The following is a 16,651-nucleotide window of genomic DNA, read 5'->3' on the forward strand; positions in this document are numbered from 1 at the left end:
GTTGATGTAGCTTATTAATAAAGCAAGGCACTGAAAATGCCTAGATGAGTCGTATGACTCATAAACATATAGGTTTGGTCCCAGCCCTTCTATTGGCTACTAGCAAAACTACACATGCAGTATCCGCCTTCCAGTGAGATGCCCATAAATCACCATGTGATAAAAGGAGCAGGTATCAAGCACACTATCCAAGTAGCTCATAACGCCTTGCTCAACCACACCCCCACGGGAAACAGCAGTGATAAAAATTAAGCAATAAACGAAAGTTTGACTAAGTTATGCTTACTAAGGGTTGGTAAATTTCGTGGCAGGGACGGCGGTCATCGATTAACCCTAGTCAATAGATTCACGGCGTAAAACGTGTTTAAGGAACACTTTTATAAAGTCAAACTCTAGCTACGCTGTAAAAAGCTATAGCTACTGTAAGCCCTAACGCGAAAGTAACTTTAAAACACCTGAATACACGACAGCTAAGGCCCAAACTGGGATTAGATACCCCACTATGCTTAGCCCTAAACCTAAAGAGTCCTCCTAACAAGACTCTTCGCCAAGAGTACTACTAGCCAAAGCTTAAAACTCAAGGGACTTGGCGGTGCTTCATATCCCTCTAGAGGAGCCTGTTCTATAATCGATAAACCCCGATCAACCTCACCAACCCTTGTCAACTCAGCCTATATACCGCCATCTTCAGCAAACCTTAAAAAAGAACTGTAGTAAGCTCAATCACAATACGCGAAAACGTTAGGTCAAGGTGTAGCCTATGGGTTGGAAAGAAATGGGCTACATTTCCTATTACTAGGATATTACCCTCTTTATACGAAAGTCCCCATGAAATTAAGGACTAAAGGTGGATTTAGCAGTAAATTAAGAATAGAGTGCTTAGTTGAATAAGGCCATGAAGCACGCACACACCGCCCGTCACCCTCCTCAAATATATGATGGTACTAATTAACCCTATTACCACTTACCTTAACTATTAGAGGAGATAAGTCGTAACAAGGTAAGCGTACTGGAAAGTGCGCTTGGATAACCCAAAGCATAGCTTAATCATAAAGCATCTAGCTTACACCTAGAAGATTTCATATAAATATGACTGCTTTGAGCCGTACTTAGCCCAAATAAATAAAACACAACTATAAATTTAACTTAAACTAAAACATTCACTACACATAATAGTATAGGAGATAGAAATTTTTCACAGGCGCTATAGAGAAAGTACCGCAAGGGAATAATGAAAGAATATACCAAAGCAATAAACAGCAAAGCTTACCCCTTGTACCTTTTGCATAATGATTTAACTAGACATAACTTAGCAAAGAGAACTTAAGTTAATACCCCCGAAACCAGACGAGCTACTTATAAGCAGCTTCATAGAGCAAACTCATCTATGTGGCAAAATAGTGAGAAGACTTATAAGTAGAGGTGAAAAGCCCTATCGAGCCTGGTGATAGCTGGTTGTCCAATAAAGAATTTTAGTTCAAACTTAAATCTGCCTATAAAAATATTAATTTTACTGCAGATTTAAGATATAGTCTAAAGGGGGACAGCCCTTTAGATACAGGTTAAAACCTTGACTAGAGAGTAAGTATATAGACATACCATAGTGGGCCTAAAAGCAGCCATCAATAAAGAAAGCGTTCAAGCTCAACAACATAATTATCTAAATCCCTATAATCAATATCAACCCCTAGCATTAAAATTGGACTACTCTATATTCATATAGAAGAACTACTGTTAATATTAGTAACAAGAATTTAATTCTCCTAGCACAAGTGTATATCAGACGAATAATCACTGATAATTAACGAATATAAAGCAAATCTACCAACAGTCTTTATTTACTTACGTTAATCCAACACAGGAGTGCTTCAAGGAAAGATTAAAAGGAGTAAAAGGAACTCGGCAAACATAAACCCCGCCTGTTTACCAAAAACATCACCTCTAGCATAACCAGTATTAGAGCACTGCCTGCCCAGTGACATAAGTTCAACGGCCGCGGTATCCTGACCGTGCAAAGGTAGCATAATCACTTGTTCTCTAAATAAGGACTTGTATGAATGGCCACACGAGGGTTTTACTGTCTCTTTCTCCCAATCAGTGAAATTGCCTTTCCCGTGAAGAGGCGGGAATATACTAATAAGACGAGAAGACCCTATGGAGCTTTAATTAATTAGTCTAAGAGCAAAACAATACACACCAAAAGGAATAAAATAACACTACTACTAGGCTAACAATTTAGGTTGGGGTGACCTCGGAGTATAAAAAATCCTCCGAGCAATTTAACTTAGACTTACCAGTCAAAGTATAATTACTTAATTGATCCATATTACAATGATCAACGGAACAAGTTACCCTAGGGATAACAGCGCAATCCTATTCAAGAGTTCCTATCGACAATAGGGTTTACGACCTCGATGTTGGATCAGGACATCCTGATGGTGCAGGCAGCTATCAATGGTTCGTTTGTTCAACGATCAAAGTCCTACGTGATCTGAGTTCAGACCGGAGTAATCCAGGTCGGTTTCTATCTATTTTATGTTTCTCCCAGTACGAAAGGACAAGAGAAACAGGGCCCCCTTAAAATAAGTGCCCTCTTACAAACCAGATGATCTAATCTCAATCTGTTATGCAATAAAAAATACTGCCCAAGACCAGGGCTCAGTTAAAGTGGCAGAGACCGGTAATTGCGTAAAACTTAAACCTTTATTCCCAGAGGTTCAAGTCCTCTCTTTAACAAAATGTACTTAATAAATCTTCTCACCACGATTGTCCCCGTACTATTAGCTGTAGCATTCCTAACTTTAGTTGAACGAAAAATCTTAGGTTATATACAATTACGCAAAGGACCAAACGTCGTAGGCCCCTATGGCCTTCTTCAACCTATCGCAGATGCCGTAAAACTATTTATTAAAGAACCTTTACGACCGCTAACATCATCCATTACCATATTTATTATTGCCCCAATCTTAGCCCTAACCCTAGCCCTAACTATGTGAGCTCCCCTGCCTATACCACACCCACTAATCAACATAAATCTCAGCATTCTATTTATACTCGCTATATCAAGCTTAGCTGTCTACTCTATCCTCTGATCTGGCTGAGCTTCTAATTCTAAATATGCCCTAATTGGAGCCCTACGGGCTGTAGCCCAAACAATCTCTTACGAAGTAACCCTAGCAATTATTCTCCTATCTGTACTACTAATAAGTGGTTCATATTCCCTATCCACCTTAATTACAACTCAAGAATATATATGACTAATTTACCCCTCATGACCTCTCACAATAATATGATTCATCTCAACCCTAGCAGAAACTAACCGAGCCCCCTTTGACCTCACAGAAGGTGAATCAGAACTAGTTTCTGGCTTCAACGTAGAATATGCAGGAGGACCCTTCGCCCTGTTTTTTCTAGCGGAATACGCCAACATCATCATAATAAATGCCCTAACAACAACCCTATTCCTAGGAGCCTACCACAACCCAATCTTTCCCGAATTATATACAATTAACTTCGCAATCAAGACACTCTTACTTACAACAACATTTCTATGAATTCGCGCATCCTATCCACGCTTCCGATACGATCAATTAATACACATTTTATGAAAGAACTTTCTACCTCTAACACTAGCCCTCTGCATATGATACGTAACTATACCTATCATAACAGCTGGAATTCCACCACAAACATAAGAAATATGTCTGATAAAAGAGTTACTTTGATAGAGTAAATTATAGGGGCTAAATTCCCCTTATTTCTAGAACTCCAGGACTTGAACCTAGGCTTAAGAATTCAAAAATCTCCCGCGTACCAAACTACACTAAATCCTAGTAAGGTCAGCTAAATAAGCTATCGGGCCCATACCCCGAAAATGTTGGTTTATATCCTTCCCGTACTAATAAATCCAATTATCTTCTCAATAATCATAACAACAGTAATCCTAGGCACTACCATTGTAATAACAAGCTCTCATTGACTAATAGTATGAATTGGATTTGAAATAAATATACTAGCTATTATTCCCTTACTAATAAAAACCTCACCACCCTCCGCCTCCACAGAAGCAGCAACTAAATATTTCCTCACCCAAGCAACCGCATCCATACTCTTAATACTAGCAGTAATTATTAACCTATTATATTCAGGTCAATGAACTATTACAAACATAATAAACCCCACAGCATCAACCATCCTAACTCTAGCCATAACAATAAAATTAGGTCTCTCTCCATTCCATTTTTGAGTACCAGAAGTTACACAAGGAATCCCCCTATCATCAGGCCTAATTTTATTAACCTGACAAAAACTAGCCCCACTATCAGTCCTCTACATAATTTCCCCAAATATTAACTCAGATCTGCTACTAACTATATCTATCCTCTCTGTTTTAATTGGAGGCTGAGGAGGATTAAATCAAACCCAGTTAGCTAAAATTATAGCCTACTCATCCATTGCCCATATAGGATGAATATCTACTATCCTAATTTATAACCCAACCATAACTCTCCTTAATCTTACAATTTATATTATAATAACCCTTACTATATTTATGCTCCTTATTACTACTACAACAACTACAACCCTCTCCTTAGCACATACCTGAAATAAAACTCCACTAATTACTATTATCATTATAGCAGTCCTATTATCACTAGGAGGACTTCCACCCCTAGCAGGATTTATACCAAAATGAATAATCATCCAAGAACTTACAAAAAATGAAAGCATCATTTTACCCACCTTTATAGCTATTACAGCCCTATTAAACCTTTATTTCTATATACGTCTAATATATGCAACATCCCTTACAATATTTCCAACAGCTAACAATATCAAAATCAAATGACACTTTAACAATACAAAACGAATAATACTCCTCTCACCTTTAACTATCATATCAACAATAACCCTCCCACTAACCCCCCTCCTAACAATCTTATACTAGGAGCTTAGGTTAACCCAGACCAAGAGCCTTCAAAGCTCTAAGTAAATAATAGATATTTAGCTCCTGATTCCCTAAGGACTGCAAGACTCTATCCTACATCTGCTGAATGCAAATCAACTACTTTAATTAAGCTAAGCCCTTACTAGATTGATGGGCTTCAAACCCACGAAATTTTAGTTAACAGCTAAATACCCTAGACAACTGGCTTCAATCTACTTCTCCCGCCGCGAAGAAAAAAAAGGCGGGAGAAGCCCCGGCAGGATTGAAGCTGCTTCTTTGAATTTGCAATTCAATGTGTTATACACCACAGGGCCTGGTAATAAGAGGACTTAACCTCTGTACTTAGATTTACAGTCTAATACCTACTCGGCCATATTACCTATGTTCATTTCCCGTTGATTTTTCTCAACAAATCACAAAGATATTGGTACTCTATACCTATTATTTGGTGCTTGAGCAGGTATAGTAGGCACTGCACTAAGTCTCCTTATTCGTGCAGAACTTGGCCAACCTGGAGCCCTATTAGGTGATGATCAAATCTATAATGTAATCGTAACAGCTCATGCTTTCGTAATAATTTTCTTTATAGTAATGCCTATTATAATTGGGGGGTTCGGCAATTGACTAGTACCACTAATAATTGGCGCACCCGATATAGCATTCCCACGAATAAATAATATAAGCTTCTGGCTTCTCCCCCCTTCCTTCCTACTTTTACTTGCTTCCTCTACAGTTGAAGCTGGCGTCGGAACAGGTTGAACCGTATACCCACCACTAGCCGGAAATCTAGCACATGCCGGAGCTTCAGTTGACCTGGCTATTTTCTCTCTTCACCTAGCCGGAGTATCATCAATCCTCGGACGTATTAATTTTATCGCTACAATTATTAATATAAAACCACCTGCCCTCTCTCAATATCAAACACCTTTATTTGTTTGATCTGTTTTAATTACTGCTGTCCTACTACTCCTCTCCCTTCCTGTCTTAGCAGCAGGTATTACCATACTCCTAACAGACCGAAATCTTAATACCACATTCTTTGACCCAGCTGGAGGGGGAGACCCCATTTTATATCAGCACTTATTCTGGTTCTTCGGCCACCCCGAAGTATATATTCTTATTTTACCAGGCTTTGGCATCATCTCCCATGTAGTAACCTACTATTCCGGTAAAAAAGAACCTTTCGGATATATAGGAATAGTTTGAGCTATAATATCCATTGGATTCCTAGGCTTTATTGTATGAGCCCACCATATATTTACAGTAGGTATAGATGTAGACACACGAGCATACTTTACATCTGCCACTATAATCATTGCTATTCCTACGGGAGTTAAGGTCTTTAGTTGATTAGCCACTCTCCATGGAGGAAACATTAAATGATCACCAGCCATACTTTGAGCCCTTGGCTTTATTTTTCTATTTACAGTAGGTGGACTAACAGGTATTGTCCTAGCTAACTCATCACTAGATATTATTTTACACGACACTTACTATGTAGTAGCTCACTTTCACTATGTCTTATCTATAGGAGCTGTTTTCGCTATTATAGGAGGATTTGTACACTGATTCCCTCTATTCACAGGATATACTTTAAATACAACTTGAGCAAAAATTCATTTTCTAGTTATATTTGTAGGTGTCAACATAACTTTCTTCCCTCAACACTTTCTAGGTTTATCTGGAATACCACGACGCTACTCTGACTATCCAGATGCCTATACTACTTGAAATACAGTATCTTCTATAGGTTCTTTCATCTCACTAACAGCAGTAATACTGATAGTCTTTATAATCTGAGAAGCTTTCGCAGCTAAACGAGAAGTTTCAGTAGCAGAACTAACTACAACTAACCTAGAATGACTGCATGGATGTCCTCCTCCCTACCATACATTTGAAGAACCCACATATGTTAATCCAAAATAAGAAAGGAAGGAATCGAACCCCCTAAAATTGGTTTCAAGCCAACATCATAACCATTATGTCTTTCTCTATAAAGAGATATTAGTAAAATTTACATAATCTTGTCAAGGTTAAATTATGGGTGAAACCCCATATATCTCTATGGCATACCCATTCCAACTAGGACTTCAAGATGCAACCTCACCAATCATAGAAGAGCTATTACACTTTCATGACCACACTCTAATAATTGTATTTATAATTAGCTCTCTAGTATTATATATTATTTCTTCTATATTAACAACTCACCTAACCCACACAAGCACAATAGACGCCCAAGAAGTAGAGACTATCTGAACTATCCTTCCAGCTATTATTCTAATTACAATTGCCCTTCCATCCCTTCGCATCTTATATATAATAGATGAAATTAACAACCCTTTAATAACAGTAAAGACAATAGGCCACCAATGATACTGAAGCTATGAGTATACTGATTATGCAGACTTATGCTTTGATTCCTACATAATTCCCACATCGGATCTAAAAGCAGGGGATCTTCGCCTACTAGAAGTAGATAATCGAGTAGTACTTCCTATAGAGACGACTATTCGCATACTTATTTCCTCTGAAGATGTACTCCACTCATGAGCTGTTCCATCACTAGGCCTAAAAACAGATGCTATCCCCGGCCGACTTAACCAGACAACTCTCCTATCAACCCGTCCCGGCCTCTACTATGGTCAATGCTCTGAAATTTGTGGCTCAAATCATAGTTTCATGCCTATTGTTCTAGAGATAGTTTCTCTAAAATACTTTGAAAAATGATCAACATCTATATTATAAGACCATTAAGAAGCTATCTTAGCGCTAACCTTTTAAGTTAGAGATTGGGAATATAAGCTTCCCCTTAATGATATGCCTCAACTAGATACATCAACTTGATTTATCACAATTTTAGCCACAATTTTAACTTTATTTATTATTATGCAACTAAAAATTTCCACCTATTATTACCACTCTAATCCAGAACCAAAAACAACTAAAATAACTAAATCTTTAATTCCTTGAGAAATTAAATGAACGAAAATTTATTCGCCTCTTTCATTACCCCTACGATAATAGGTCTCCCTATTGTTATCCTAATTATTATATTTCCCACTATCATATTTCCATCAACTAATCGATTAGTTAATAATCGGTTAGTGGCAATCCAACAATGATTAGTTTACTTAACCTCTAAACAAATACTCTCTATCCATAATCGTAAAGGCCAAACATGAGCCCTAATACTAATATCTCTCATTTTATTTATCGGCTGCACAAATCTGCTAGGCCTACTACCACACTCTTTTACTCCAACAACACAACTATCAATAAACCTAGGTATAGCTATCCCCTTATGAGCTGGAACAGTAATTCTAGGATTTCGACATAAAACCAAAGCCTCCCTAGCACACTTTCTCCCACAAGGAACTCCCTTACCACTAATTCCAATATTAATTATTATCGAAACTATTAGCTTATTTATTCAACCTATAGCATTAGCCGTACGACTTACCGCTAATATCACTGCTGGCCACTTACTAATTCATCTAATTGGCGGTGCTACCCTAGCTCTTATAAATATCAGTACAGCCACCGCCCTTATTACATTCATAATTCTAGTCCTACTAACTATCCTAGAATTTGCTGTAGCTCTAATCCAAGCTTATGTCTTTACCTTATTAGTTAGTCTATACCTACATGATAATGCTTAATGACCCACCAAACACACGCATACCATATAGTCAACCCAAGTCCCTGACCACTTACAGGAGCTCTTTCCGCTTTACTATTAACTTCAGGGTTAGTAATATGATTCCACTTCAACTCTATAACCCTATTAACCTTAGGATTATTAGCCAACACCTTAACTATATATCAATGATGACGTGACATTATTCGAGAAGGCACTTTCCAAGGCCACCACACTCCAGTTGTCCAAAAAGGTCTTCGCTATGGCATAATCCTCTTCATTATTTCAGAAGTATTCTTCTTCTCCGGATTTTTCTGAGCTTTTTACCACTCAAGCCTAGCTCCAACCCCCGAATTAGGAGGATATTGACCTCCAGCAGGCATTACTCCCTTAAACCCATTAGATGTTCCCCTTTTAAATACATCTGTTCTGTTAGCCTCAGGAGTATCCATTACTTGAGCTCATCATAGCCTTATGGAAGGAAACCGCAAACATATACTCCAATCCCTATTTATTACAATTTGTTTAGGCTTGTATTTTACTCTTTTACAAGCATCAGAATACTATGAAACTTCCTTCACAATCTCCGATGGAGTCTACGGCTCCACATTCTTTATAGCTACTGGATTTCACGGTCTCCATGTCATTATTGGCTCAACTTTCTTAATCGTATGCCTCCTCCGACAATTAAAATTCCACTTTACATCTAATCATCACTTTGGGTTTGAAGCCGCCGCTTGATACTGACATTTCGTAGATGTAGTATGACTTTTCCTATATGTATCCATCTATTGATGAGGATCCTATTCTTTTAGTATTAATAAGTACAACTGACTTCCAATCAGTTAGTTCCGATAAAATTCGGAAAAGAATAATAAACATAGCCATTACACTATTAACAAATACATTTCTAGCAAGCCTCCTCGTAATAATTGCATTTTGATTACCCCAAACAAATTCCTATACAGAAAAAGTAAGTCCCTATGAATGTGGATTTGATCCCTTAGGATCCGCTCGCCTCCCCTTTTCAATAAAATTCTTCCTAGTAGCCATTACATTTCTTTTATTTGACCTAGAAATTGCACTTCTCCTCCCACTTCCCTGAGCATCACAAACTAACAATTTACAAAATATACTCCCAATATCTCTAATACTAATCTCTCTTTTAGCCCTCAGTCTAGCTTATGAGTGATTACAAGAAGGCCTAGAATGGTCTGAATAATGATAATTAGTTTAAACAAAATAAGTGATTTCGACTCACTAGATTATGATAAAACTCATAATTATCTTATGTCCCTTACCTATATAAATATATTTATAGCATTTACTATTTCTTTATTAGGCCTACTAATATATCGATCCCATATAATATCATCCCTCCTCTGTTTAGAAGGTATAATACTATCTCTATTTGTAATAATAACTATTACTATTTTAAATACACATTTAACCCTAGCAAGTATATTACCCATCATTCTCTTAGTATTTGCAGCATGTGAAGCCGCTTTAGGTCTATCTCTTCTAGTAATAGTATCAACTACCTACGGAATAGATTACGTACAAAACCTTAACCTTCTACAATGCTAAAAATTATTATCCCTACTATTATACTTATACCCCTTACATGATTATCTAATCCCAAAATAATCTGAATTAATTCTACAGCACACAGCCTAATCATTAGTCTCTTATGAATCCCTCTTGCTAATCAATTCACTGATAACACTCTAAATTTATCTGTTATATTTTTCTCCGATGCATTATCCACCCCCTTACTCATACTAACACTATGACTTTTACCCTTAATAATTATTGCTAGCCAATCACATCTGGCCAACGAGCACCCTACTCGAAAAAAGTCTTATATTACTATACTTATTTTACTCCAAATTTTCCTAATTATAACATTCACAGCCACAGAACTCATCATATTTTACATTCTATTCGAAGCTACACTAATTCCAACATTAGTTATTATTACTCGATGAGGTAACCAAGCAGAACGCCTAAACGCAGGACTATATTTTCTATTTTATACTCTAGTAGGCTCCCTTCCATTACTTATTGCACTTACCCATATCCAAAATCTAACTGGAACTCTAAACTTTTTACTAATTCAATATTGAACCACACTACTTCCCACTTCCTGAAATACAACTCTTTTATGATTAGCATGCATGATAGCCTTTATAGTAAAAATACCCCTGTATGGACTACACCTATGATTACCAAAAGCCCATGTAGAAGCTCCTATTGCAGGCTCAATAGTCCTCGCAGCAGTGCTACTAAAACTAGGTGGCTATGGTATATTACGCATTACAGTCCTACTAGACCCCCTTACTGACTTTATAGCATATCCCTTTATAATACTCTCTCTATGAGGTATAATTATAACTAGCTCAATCTGTTTACGTCAAACAGACCTTAAATCTCTCATCGCCTACTCCTCAGTAAGCCATATGGCCTTAGTTATCGCCGCTATCCTAATTCAAACTCCCTGAAGCTTCATAGGAGCTACAGCACTAATAATCGCACATGGCCTAACTTCTTCAATATTATTTTGTTTAGCCAATTCAAACTATGAACGAGTACATAGTCGAACAATAATCCTAGCCCGAGGATTACAAATATTACTTCCCCTTATAGCAGCCTGATGACTACTAGCAAGCCTCACTAATTTAGCTCTTCCACCAACTATTAACCTAATCGGAGAACTATTTATCGTTATATCAATATTCTCATGATCCAACCTATCCATTACCCTCCTAGGCCTAAATATTATCCTCACAGCCCTATATTCTCTATATATACTAATTATAACCCAGCGAGGTAAACACACCCAACATATTAACAATATCTCCCCATCCTATACACGAGAAAATACTCTCATAACTATACATATCCTTCCCCTCCTATTACTATCCATTAGCCCTAAGATTATTCTCGGCACTCCCTACTGTAAGCATAGTTTAAACAAAACATTAGATTGTGAATCTAAAAACAGAAACTTAATCTTTCTTGCTTACCGAAAAAGTATGCAAGAACTGCTAACTCATGCCTCCGTGCCTAACAGCACGGCTTTTTCACACTTTTAAAGGATAGTAGTTATCCATTGGTCTTAGGAACCAAAAAATTGGTGCAACTCCAAATAAAAGTAATAAACCTAGTCTCATCTATGATACTCTTATCATTAATAATCCTAAGTATACCTATCATAACAACCATGTTATATCCCCAAAATCACCCTAACTTTCCCCACTACGTAAAAACCATAGTCTCATATTCATTCTTTATTAGCATTATCCCAATAATAGTATTTATCTACTCAAATCAAGAAATAATAATCTCCAACTGACATTGAATCACAATCCAGACCCTAAAATTATCTCTTAGTTTCAAACTAGATTTCTTCTCAATCCTATTTATACCAGTAGCCCTATTTGTAACCTGATCAATTCTAGAGTTTTCAATATGATATATACACTCAGATCCTAATATCAATCGATTCTTTAAATACCTATTAATATTTCTGATTACAATGTTAATTCTAGTAACTGCTAATAACCTCTTCCAGCTTTTTATTGGCTGAGAAGGAGTAGGGATTATGTCATTTCTCCTAATTGGGTGATGATTCGGACGACGTGACGCTAATACAGCAGCCCTCCAAGCAATTCTCTATAATCGTATTGGAGACATTGGATTCATCTTATCTATAGCATGATTCTTGACCTACCTAAATACCTGAGAATTACAACAAATCTTTTCGCTAAACACTACTCCAAACTCCCTCCCCCTTATAGGTCTCCTTCTAGCCGCCACAGGAAAATCTGCTCAATTCGGCCTCCACCCATGACTTCCCTCTGCCATAGAAGGCCCCACTCCAGTCTCAGCTCTACTCCACTCAAGTACAATAGTTGTAGCAGGCATCTTTCTTCTAATCCGATTCTACCCTTTAATAGAAAATAATACCATAATTCAAACAACTGCCCTATGCCTAGGGGCTATTACAACCCTATTTACAGCTATATGCGCTCTCACCCAAAATGATATCAAAAAAATTATTGCTTTCTCCACTTCAAGTCAGCTTGGACTAATAATAGTCACCATTGGAATTAATCAACCACATTTAGCATTCCTACATATTTGTACTCACGCCTTTTTTAAAGCAATATTATTTATATGTTCCGGCTCAATCATTCATAGCCTCGGGGATGAACAAGATATCCGAAAAATAGGAGGTCTATACAAAACAATACCTTTTACCTCAACAGCCATAACAGTAGGAAGCTTAGCATTAACAGGCACTCCATTCTTAACAGGCTTTTACTCTAAAGATCTAATCATTGAAGCCATTAATACCTCCTACACCAACGCCTGAGCCCTTCTTATAACCCTAATCGCTACCACCCTTACCGCAGTTTACAGTACTCGAATCATTTTCTTTGCCCTACTAGGACAACCTCGACTCCCCTCCCTAATTTTAATTAATGAAAATAACCCCCTTCTCCTTAATGCTATTAAACGTCTCCTTATCGGAAGCATCTTCGCCGGCTTTCTAATCTCCAAAAATATTCCTCCAATAACAATTCTCCCAATAACCATACCCCCTTACCTAAAACTCACAGCCCTATTTGTAACTCTAACTGGATTTATTCTAGCACTAGAACTTAACCTGGCTGCACTCAACCTAAAATTCAAAACCCCTTCCAATATATTTAAATTCTCTAACCTTTTAGGATATTTCCCCACCATTATACACCGCCTTCCACCACTAACGAGCCTAACAATAAGTCAAAAGTCAGCCTCCTTACTACTCGACCTTACATGACTAGAAATTTTTCTCCCTAAAACAATCTCTCTTATTCAACTAAAAACTTCTACTCTAGTATCCAATCAAAAAGGACTAATCAAGCTTTATTTCCTCTCATTTCTTATTACCCTCTTACTAGCCCTATCCTTATTTACCCACCACGTGTAATCTCTATAACAACCATAACAGCAACCAACAAAGATCAACCAGTAACAATTACCAATCAACCACCATAACTATATAAACCTGCAACCCCAACAACCTCCTTACTAACAAACCCTAAATCACTTTCACCAGAAATAACTCAATCCCCTAGTCCATTAAACTTAAAGATAGCTTCCAACTCCTCACCCTTTAATGCAACCAACACCAAAATAAACTCTATTACTACTCCTACAATAAATGACCCCATCACCGTCTTATTAGAAACTCATACCTCAGGATAAGGCTCTGTAGCCATAGCAGTAGTATAACCAAATACCACTAACATACCCCCTAAATAAATTAAAAACACTATCAATCCTAAAAATGACCCATTAAAACTTATAACAATACTACACCCTGTACCCCCACTCACAATTAAACCCAATCCCCCATAAATAGGAGATGGCTTTGAAGAAAATCCTACAAAACTCAACACAAAAATAGTACTCAAAACAAATACAATATATGTTATCATTATTCTCACATGGATTTATCCACGACTAATGACATGAAAAATCACCGTTGTATTTCAACTATAAGAACACTAATGACCAACATTCGAAAAACTCACCCCTTATTAAAAATTATCAATAGCTCATTCGTAGACCTTCCTGCTCCCTCAAGCCTTTCATCATGATGAAACTTTGGTTCTCTTTTAGGAGTTTGTTTGGGCGTACAAATTCTAACAGGACTATTCCTAGCTATACATTATACATCCGACACAGCTACCGCATTCAACTCTGTCACCCATATCTGTCGAGACGTCAACTATGGATGATTACTTCGATACCTCCATGCCAACGGAGCCTCTATATTTTTTATCTGCCTCTACCTCCACGTAGGCCGAGGCCTATATTATGGATCCTATACATATTCAGAAACATGAAACATTGGCATTCTCCTCCTCTTTGCTGTCATAGCAACAGCATTTATAGGCTATGTCCTACCATGAGGACAAATATCATTCTGAGGAGCTACAGTCATCACCAATCTCCTCTCTGCCATCCCCTATATCGGAACAGATTTAGTACAATGAATCTGAGGTGGCTTTTCCGTAGACAAAGCAACTCTCACCCGATTCTTCGCCTTCCATTTTCTACTTCCCTTCATTGTAACAGCTCTAGTAATAGTCCACCTTTTATTTCTACACGAAACAGGATCTAACAACCCCACAGGCATTCCATCAGACCCAGACATAATTCCATTCCACCCCTACTATACTATTAAAGATATTCTAGGATTTTTAGTTATACTTACAGCCCTAGCTACTCTAGTCTTATTTTCACCAGACCTCCTAGGAGACCCAGACAATTATATTCCAGCAAATCCACTTAATACCCCTCCCCATATTAAGCCAGAATGATACTTCCTTTTTGCTTATGCTATTTTACGCTCTATTCCAAACAAACTAGGAGGAGTCCTAGCTCTAGTAATATCTATCCTAATCCTAGCCATCGTACCAATTCTTCACATATCTAAACAACGAAGTATAATATTTCGCCCTCTCAGCCAATGCTTATTCTGACTTCTTGTAGCAGTCCTTTTTACATTAACATGAATTGGAGGACAACCAGTAGAGCACCCCTATATTATTATCGGCCAAACAGCATCCGTCCTATATTTCTTAATTATCCTATTCCTTATACCAATAATTAGCCTAGTAGAAAACTATCTTCTAAAATGAAGAGTCTATGTAGTATATCCATTACACCGGTCTTGTAAACCGGCAAAGGGAATAATCTTCCCCACAGACTCAAGGAGAAGGCATACAAGCCCCACCCTCAACACCCAAAGCTGAGATTCTAATAAACTACTCCTTGAATGCACGCCTATGTAATTCGTGCATATATTTATATTCCACTAATTAATTATGTACATATATGTATTATAGTACATTAATATAATGTCCTCATGAATATTAAGCAAGTAAATTAAGTTAATGTATTAATGACATAATATTATTTACGTACATAACTGTTATCAGTACATGTATATGTATAAGTATTAAGTATGATTAATCAACTATAAGTACATTAATTTAATGATCGTACATACACCATCCTATTACGTTTAATCCTTGACCATATGACTATCCCCTACCAATTGGTGTCCCTTGATCTACCTACCTCCGTGAAACCAGCAACCCGCCCAATCAGTGTCCCTCTTCTTGTCCCAGGCCCATTTAACTTGGGGGTTTCTAACTTGGGTCGTAAACGGCATCTGGTTCTTGCTTCAGGGCCATGACCACTTAGAATCGCCCACTCGTTCCCCTTAAATAAGACATCACGATGGATTAATGACTAATCAGCCCATGCCGCGGCATAACTGTGGTGTCATGCCTTTAGTAGGATTTTTTTTGGGGGTATGCTCGGACTCAGCTGGGCTGGTAAGCGGGGTCAGGAGCATTTCCGTCCTGGCGCGCCTCTTAATGTACCTTCTCCACCCGCATAATGAGGAAGCAGGTCATGAACTTAATGACTTGAAGACATCAAACTGGGTCAGTTCATAATTTTATTCCTCATGAATATAGACCATACGGGGCTATAGGATCATGGTTTCAGGACATACACACACACACACACCCACAGGTGCACACCCACAGGTGCACACCCACAGGTGCACACCCACAGGTGCACACCCACAGGTGCACACCCACAGGTGCACACCCACAGGCGCACACCCACAGGCGCACACCCACAGGTGCACACCCACAGGCGCACACCCACAGGCGCACACCCACACCCACACCCACGCAAGTAACAGGAACATAATCTTTTAAGTCAACAAAGCCCCCCTTACCCCCCGTTGAAGTCTACTACATAATGTGCTAATTAACCTTGCCAAACCCCAAAGACAAGGAAAACACAAAATGTCTTATAACTCCAACCTAAAATAGATAAAATAATATCTAATCAAGTAAATACCCCACTAATTGACCCATATTAATTGAGGGGGCCACTTTAAGGAATTTATTTTCCTTAGACAAGTACCCCTCTAGATTCGTCAAAATATCAGCAAATTTTATATCGCATAGGGTCTATTAACAAAT

At 37.9% G+C, this 16,651-nt stretch overlaps 13 protein-coding genes across 13 annotated transcripts, besides 26 other annotated features; 12 read left to right on the plus strand and 1 right to left on the minus strand. All coding sequences in view use genetic code 2, as the record gives it.

Annotated features, from left to right (window-relative positions):
* Window positions 1-67, plus strand: a tRNA (tRNA-Phe).
* Window positions 68-1,032, plus strand: an rRNA (12S ribosomal RNA).
* Window positions 1,033-1,102, plus strand: a tRNA (tRNA-Val).
* Window positions 1,103-2,661, plus strand: an rRNA (16S ribosomal RNA).
* Window positions 2,662-2,736, plus strand: a tRNA (tRNA-Leu).
* A 2-nt stretch (window positions 2,737-2,738) lies between these two features.
* On the plus strand, window positions 2,739-3,694 carry ND1 (NADH dehydrogenase subunit 1). The gene has a single exon. A coding segment is annotated over exon 1 (956 nt).
* Window positions 3,695-3,763, plus strand: a tRNA (tRNA-Ile).
* Window positions 3,761-3,833, minus strand: a tRNA (tRNA-Gln).
* Window positions 3,833-3,901, plus strand: a tRNA (tRNA-Met).
* ND2 (NADH dehydrogenase subunit 2) lies at window positions 3,902-4,946 on the plus strand. The gene has a single exon. A coding segment is annotated over exon 1 (1,045 nt).
* Window positions 4,947-5,014, plus strand: a tRNA (tRNA-Trp).
* A 6-nt stretch (window positions 5,015-5,020) lies between these two features.
* Window positions 5,021-5,089, minus strand: a tRNA (tRNA-Ala).
* Window positions 5,090-5,163, minus strand: a tRNA (tRNA-Asn).
* Window positions 5,164-5,199: an origin of replication (L-strand origin).
* Window positions 5,196-5,263, minus strand: a tRNA (tRNA-Cys).
* Window positions 5,264-5,328, minus strand: a tRNA (tRNA-Tyr).
* Window position 5,329: 1 nt separating this feature from the next.
* Window positions 5,330-6,874, plus strand: COX1 (cytochrome c oxidase subunit I). The gene has a single exon. It carries the CDS (start codon window positions 5,330-5,332, stop codon window positions 6,872-6,874), a length of 1,545 nt encoding a protein of 514 aa, NP_008486.1.
* Window positions 6,870-6,942, minus strand: a tRNA (tRNA-Ser).
* Window positions 6,943-6,944: 2 nt separating this feature from the next.
* Window positions 6,945-7,012, plus strand: a tRNA (tRNA-Asp).
* COX2 (cytochrome c oxidase subunit II) lies at window positions 7,013-7,696 on the plus strand. Its single transcript has one exon. It carries the CDS (start codon window positions 7,013-7,015, stop codon window positions 7,694-7,696), a length of 684 nt encoding a protein of 227 aa, NP_008487.1.
* Window positions 7,697-7,699: 3 nt separating this feature from the next.
* Window positions 7,700-7,767, plus strand: a tRNA (tRNA-Lys).
* A 1-nt stretch (window position 7,768) lies between these two features.
* ATP8 (ATP synthase F0 subunit 8) lies at window positions 7,769-7,972 on the plus strand. The gene has a single exon. The coding sequence runs from the start codon at window positions 7,769-7,771 to the stop codon at window positions 7,970-7,972; it is 204 nt and encodes a 67-aa protein (NP_008488.1).
* On the plus strand, window positions 7,930-8,610 carry ATP6 (ATP synthase F0 subunit 6). Its single transcript has one exon. It carries the CDS (start codon window positions 7,930-7,932, stop codon window positions 8,608-8,610), a length of 681 nt encoding a protein of 226 aa, NP_008489.1.
* On the plus strand, window positions 8,610-9,393 carry COX3 (cytochrome c oxidase subunit III). Its single transcript has one exon. A coding segment is annotated over exon 1 (784 nt).
* Window positions 9,394-9,462, plus strand: a tRNA (tRNA-Gly).
* ND3 (NADH dehydrogenase subunit 3) lies at window positions 9,463-9,810 on the plus strand. Its single transcript has one exon. It carries the CDS (start codon window positions 9,463-9,465, stop codon window positions 9,808-9,810), a length of 348 nt encoding a protein of 115 aa, NP_008491.1.
* A 1-nt stretch (window position 9,811) lies between these two features.
* Window positions 9,812-9,877, plus strand: a tRNA (tRNA-Arg).
* Window position 9,878: 1 nt separating this feature from the next.
* On the plus strand, window positions 9,879-10,175 carry ND4L (NADH dehydrogenase subunit 4L). Its single transcript has one exon. It carries the CDS (start codon window positions 9,879-9,881, stop codon window positions 10,173-10,175), a length of 297 nt encoding a protein of 98 aa, NP_008492.1.
* Window positions 10,169-11,546, plus strand: ND4 (NADH dehydrogenase subunit 4). Its single transcript has one exon. A coding segment is annotated over exon 1 (1,378 nt).
* Window positions 11,547-11,615, plus strand: a tRNA (tRNA-His).
* Window positions 11,616-11,674, plus strand: a tRNA (tRNA-Ser).
* A 1-nt stretch (window position 11,675) lies between these two features.
* Window positions 11,676-11,745, plus strand: a tRNA (tRNA-Leu).
* Window positions 11,746-13,566, plus strand: ND5 (NADH dehydrogenase subunit 5). Its single transcript has one exon. The coding sequence runs from the start codon at window positions 11,746-11,748 to the stop codon at window positions 13,564-13,566; it is 1,821 nt and encodes a 606-aa protein (NP_008494.1).
* ND6 (NADH dehydrogenase subunit 6) lies at window positions 13,550-14,077 on the minus strand. Its single transcript has one exon. It carries the CDS (start codon window positions 14,075-14,077, stop codon window positions 13,550-13,552), a length of 528 nt encoding a protein of 175 aa, NP_008495.1.
* Window positions 14,078-14,149, minus strand: a tRNA (tRNA-Glu).
* Window positions 14,150-15,289, plus strand: CYTB (cytochrome b). The gene has a single exon. The coding sequence runs from the start codon at window positions 14,150-14,152 to the stop codon at window positions 15,287-15,289; it is 1,140 nt and encodes a 379-aa protein (NP_008496.1).
* Window positions 15,290-15,357, plus strand: a tRNA (tRNA-Thr).
* Window positions 15,357-15,423, minus strand: a tRNA (tRNA-Pro).
* Window positions 15,424-16,651: a D loop (control region).

Source organism: Artibeus jamaicensis, mitochondrion (genome assembly GCF_021234435.1).
Source record: "Artibeus jamaicensis mitochondrion, complete genome".
Taxonomy (NCBI): Eukaryota; Metazoa; Chordata; class Mammalia; order Chiroptera; family Phyllostomidae; genus Artibeus; species Artibeus jamaicensis.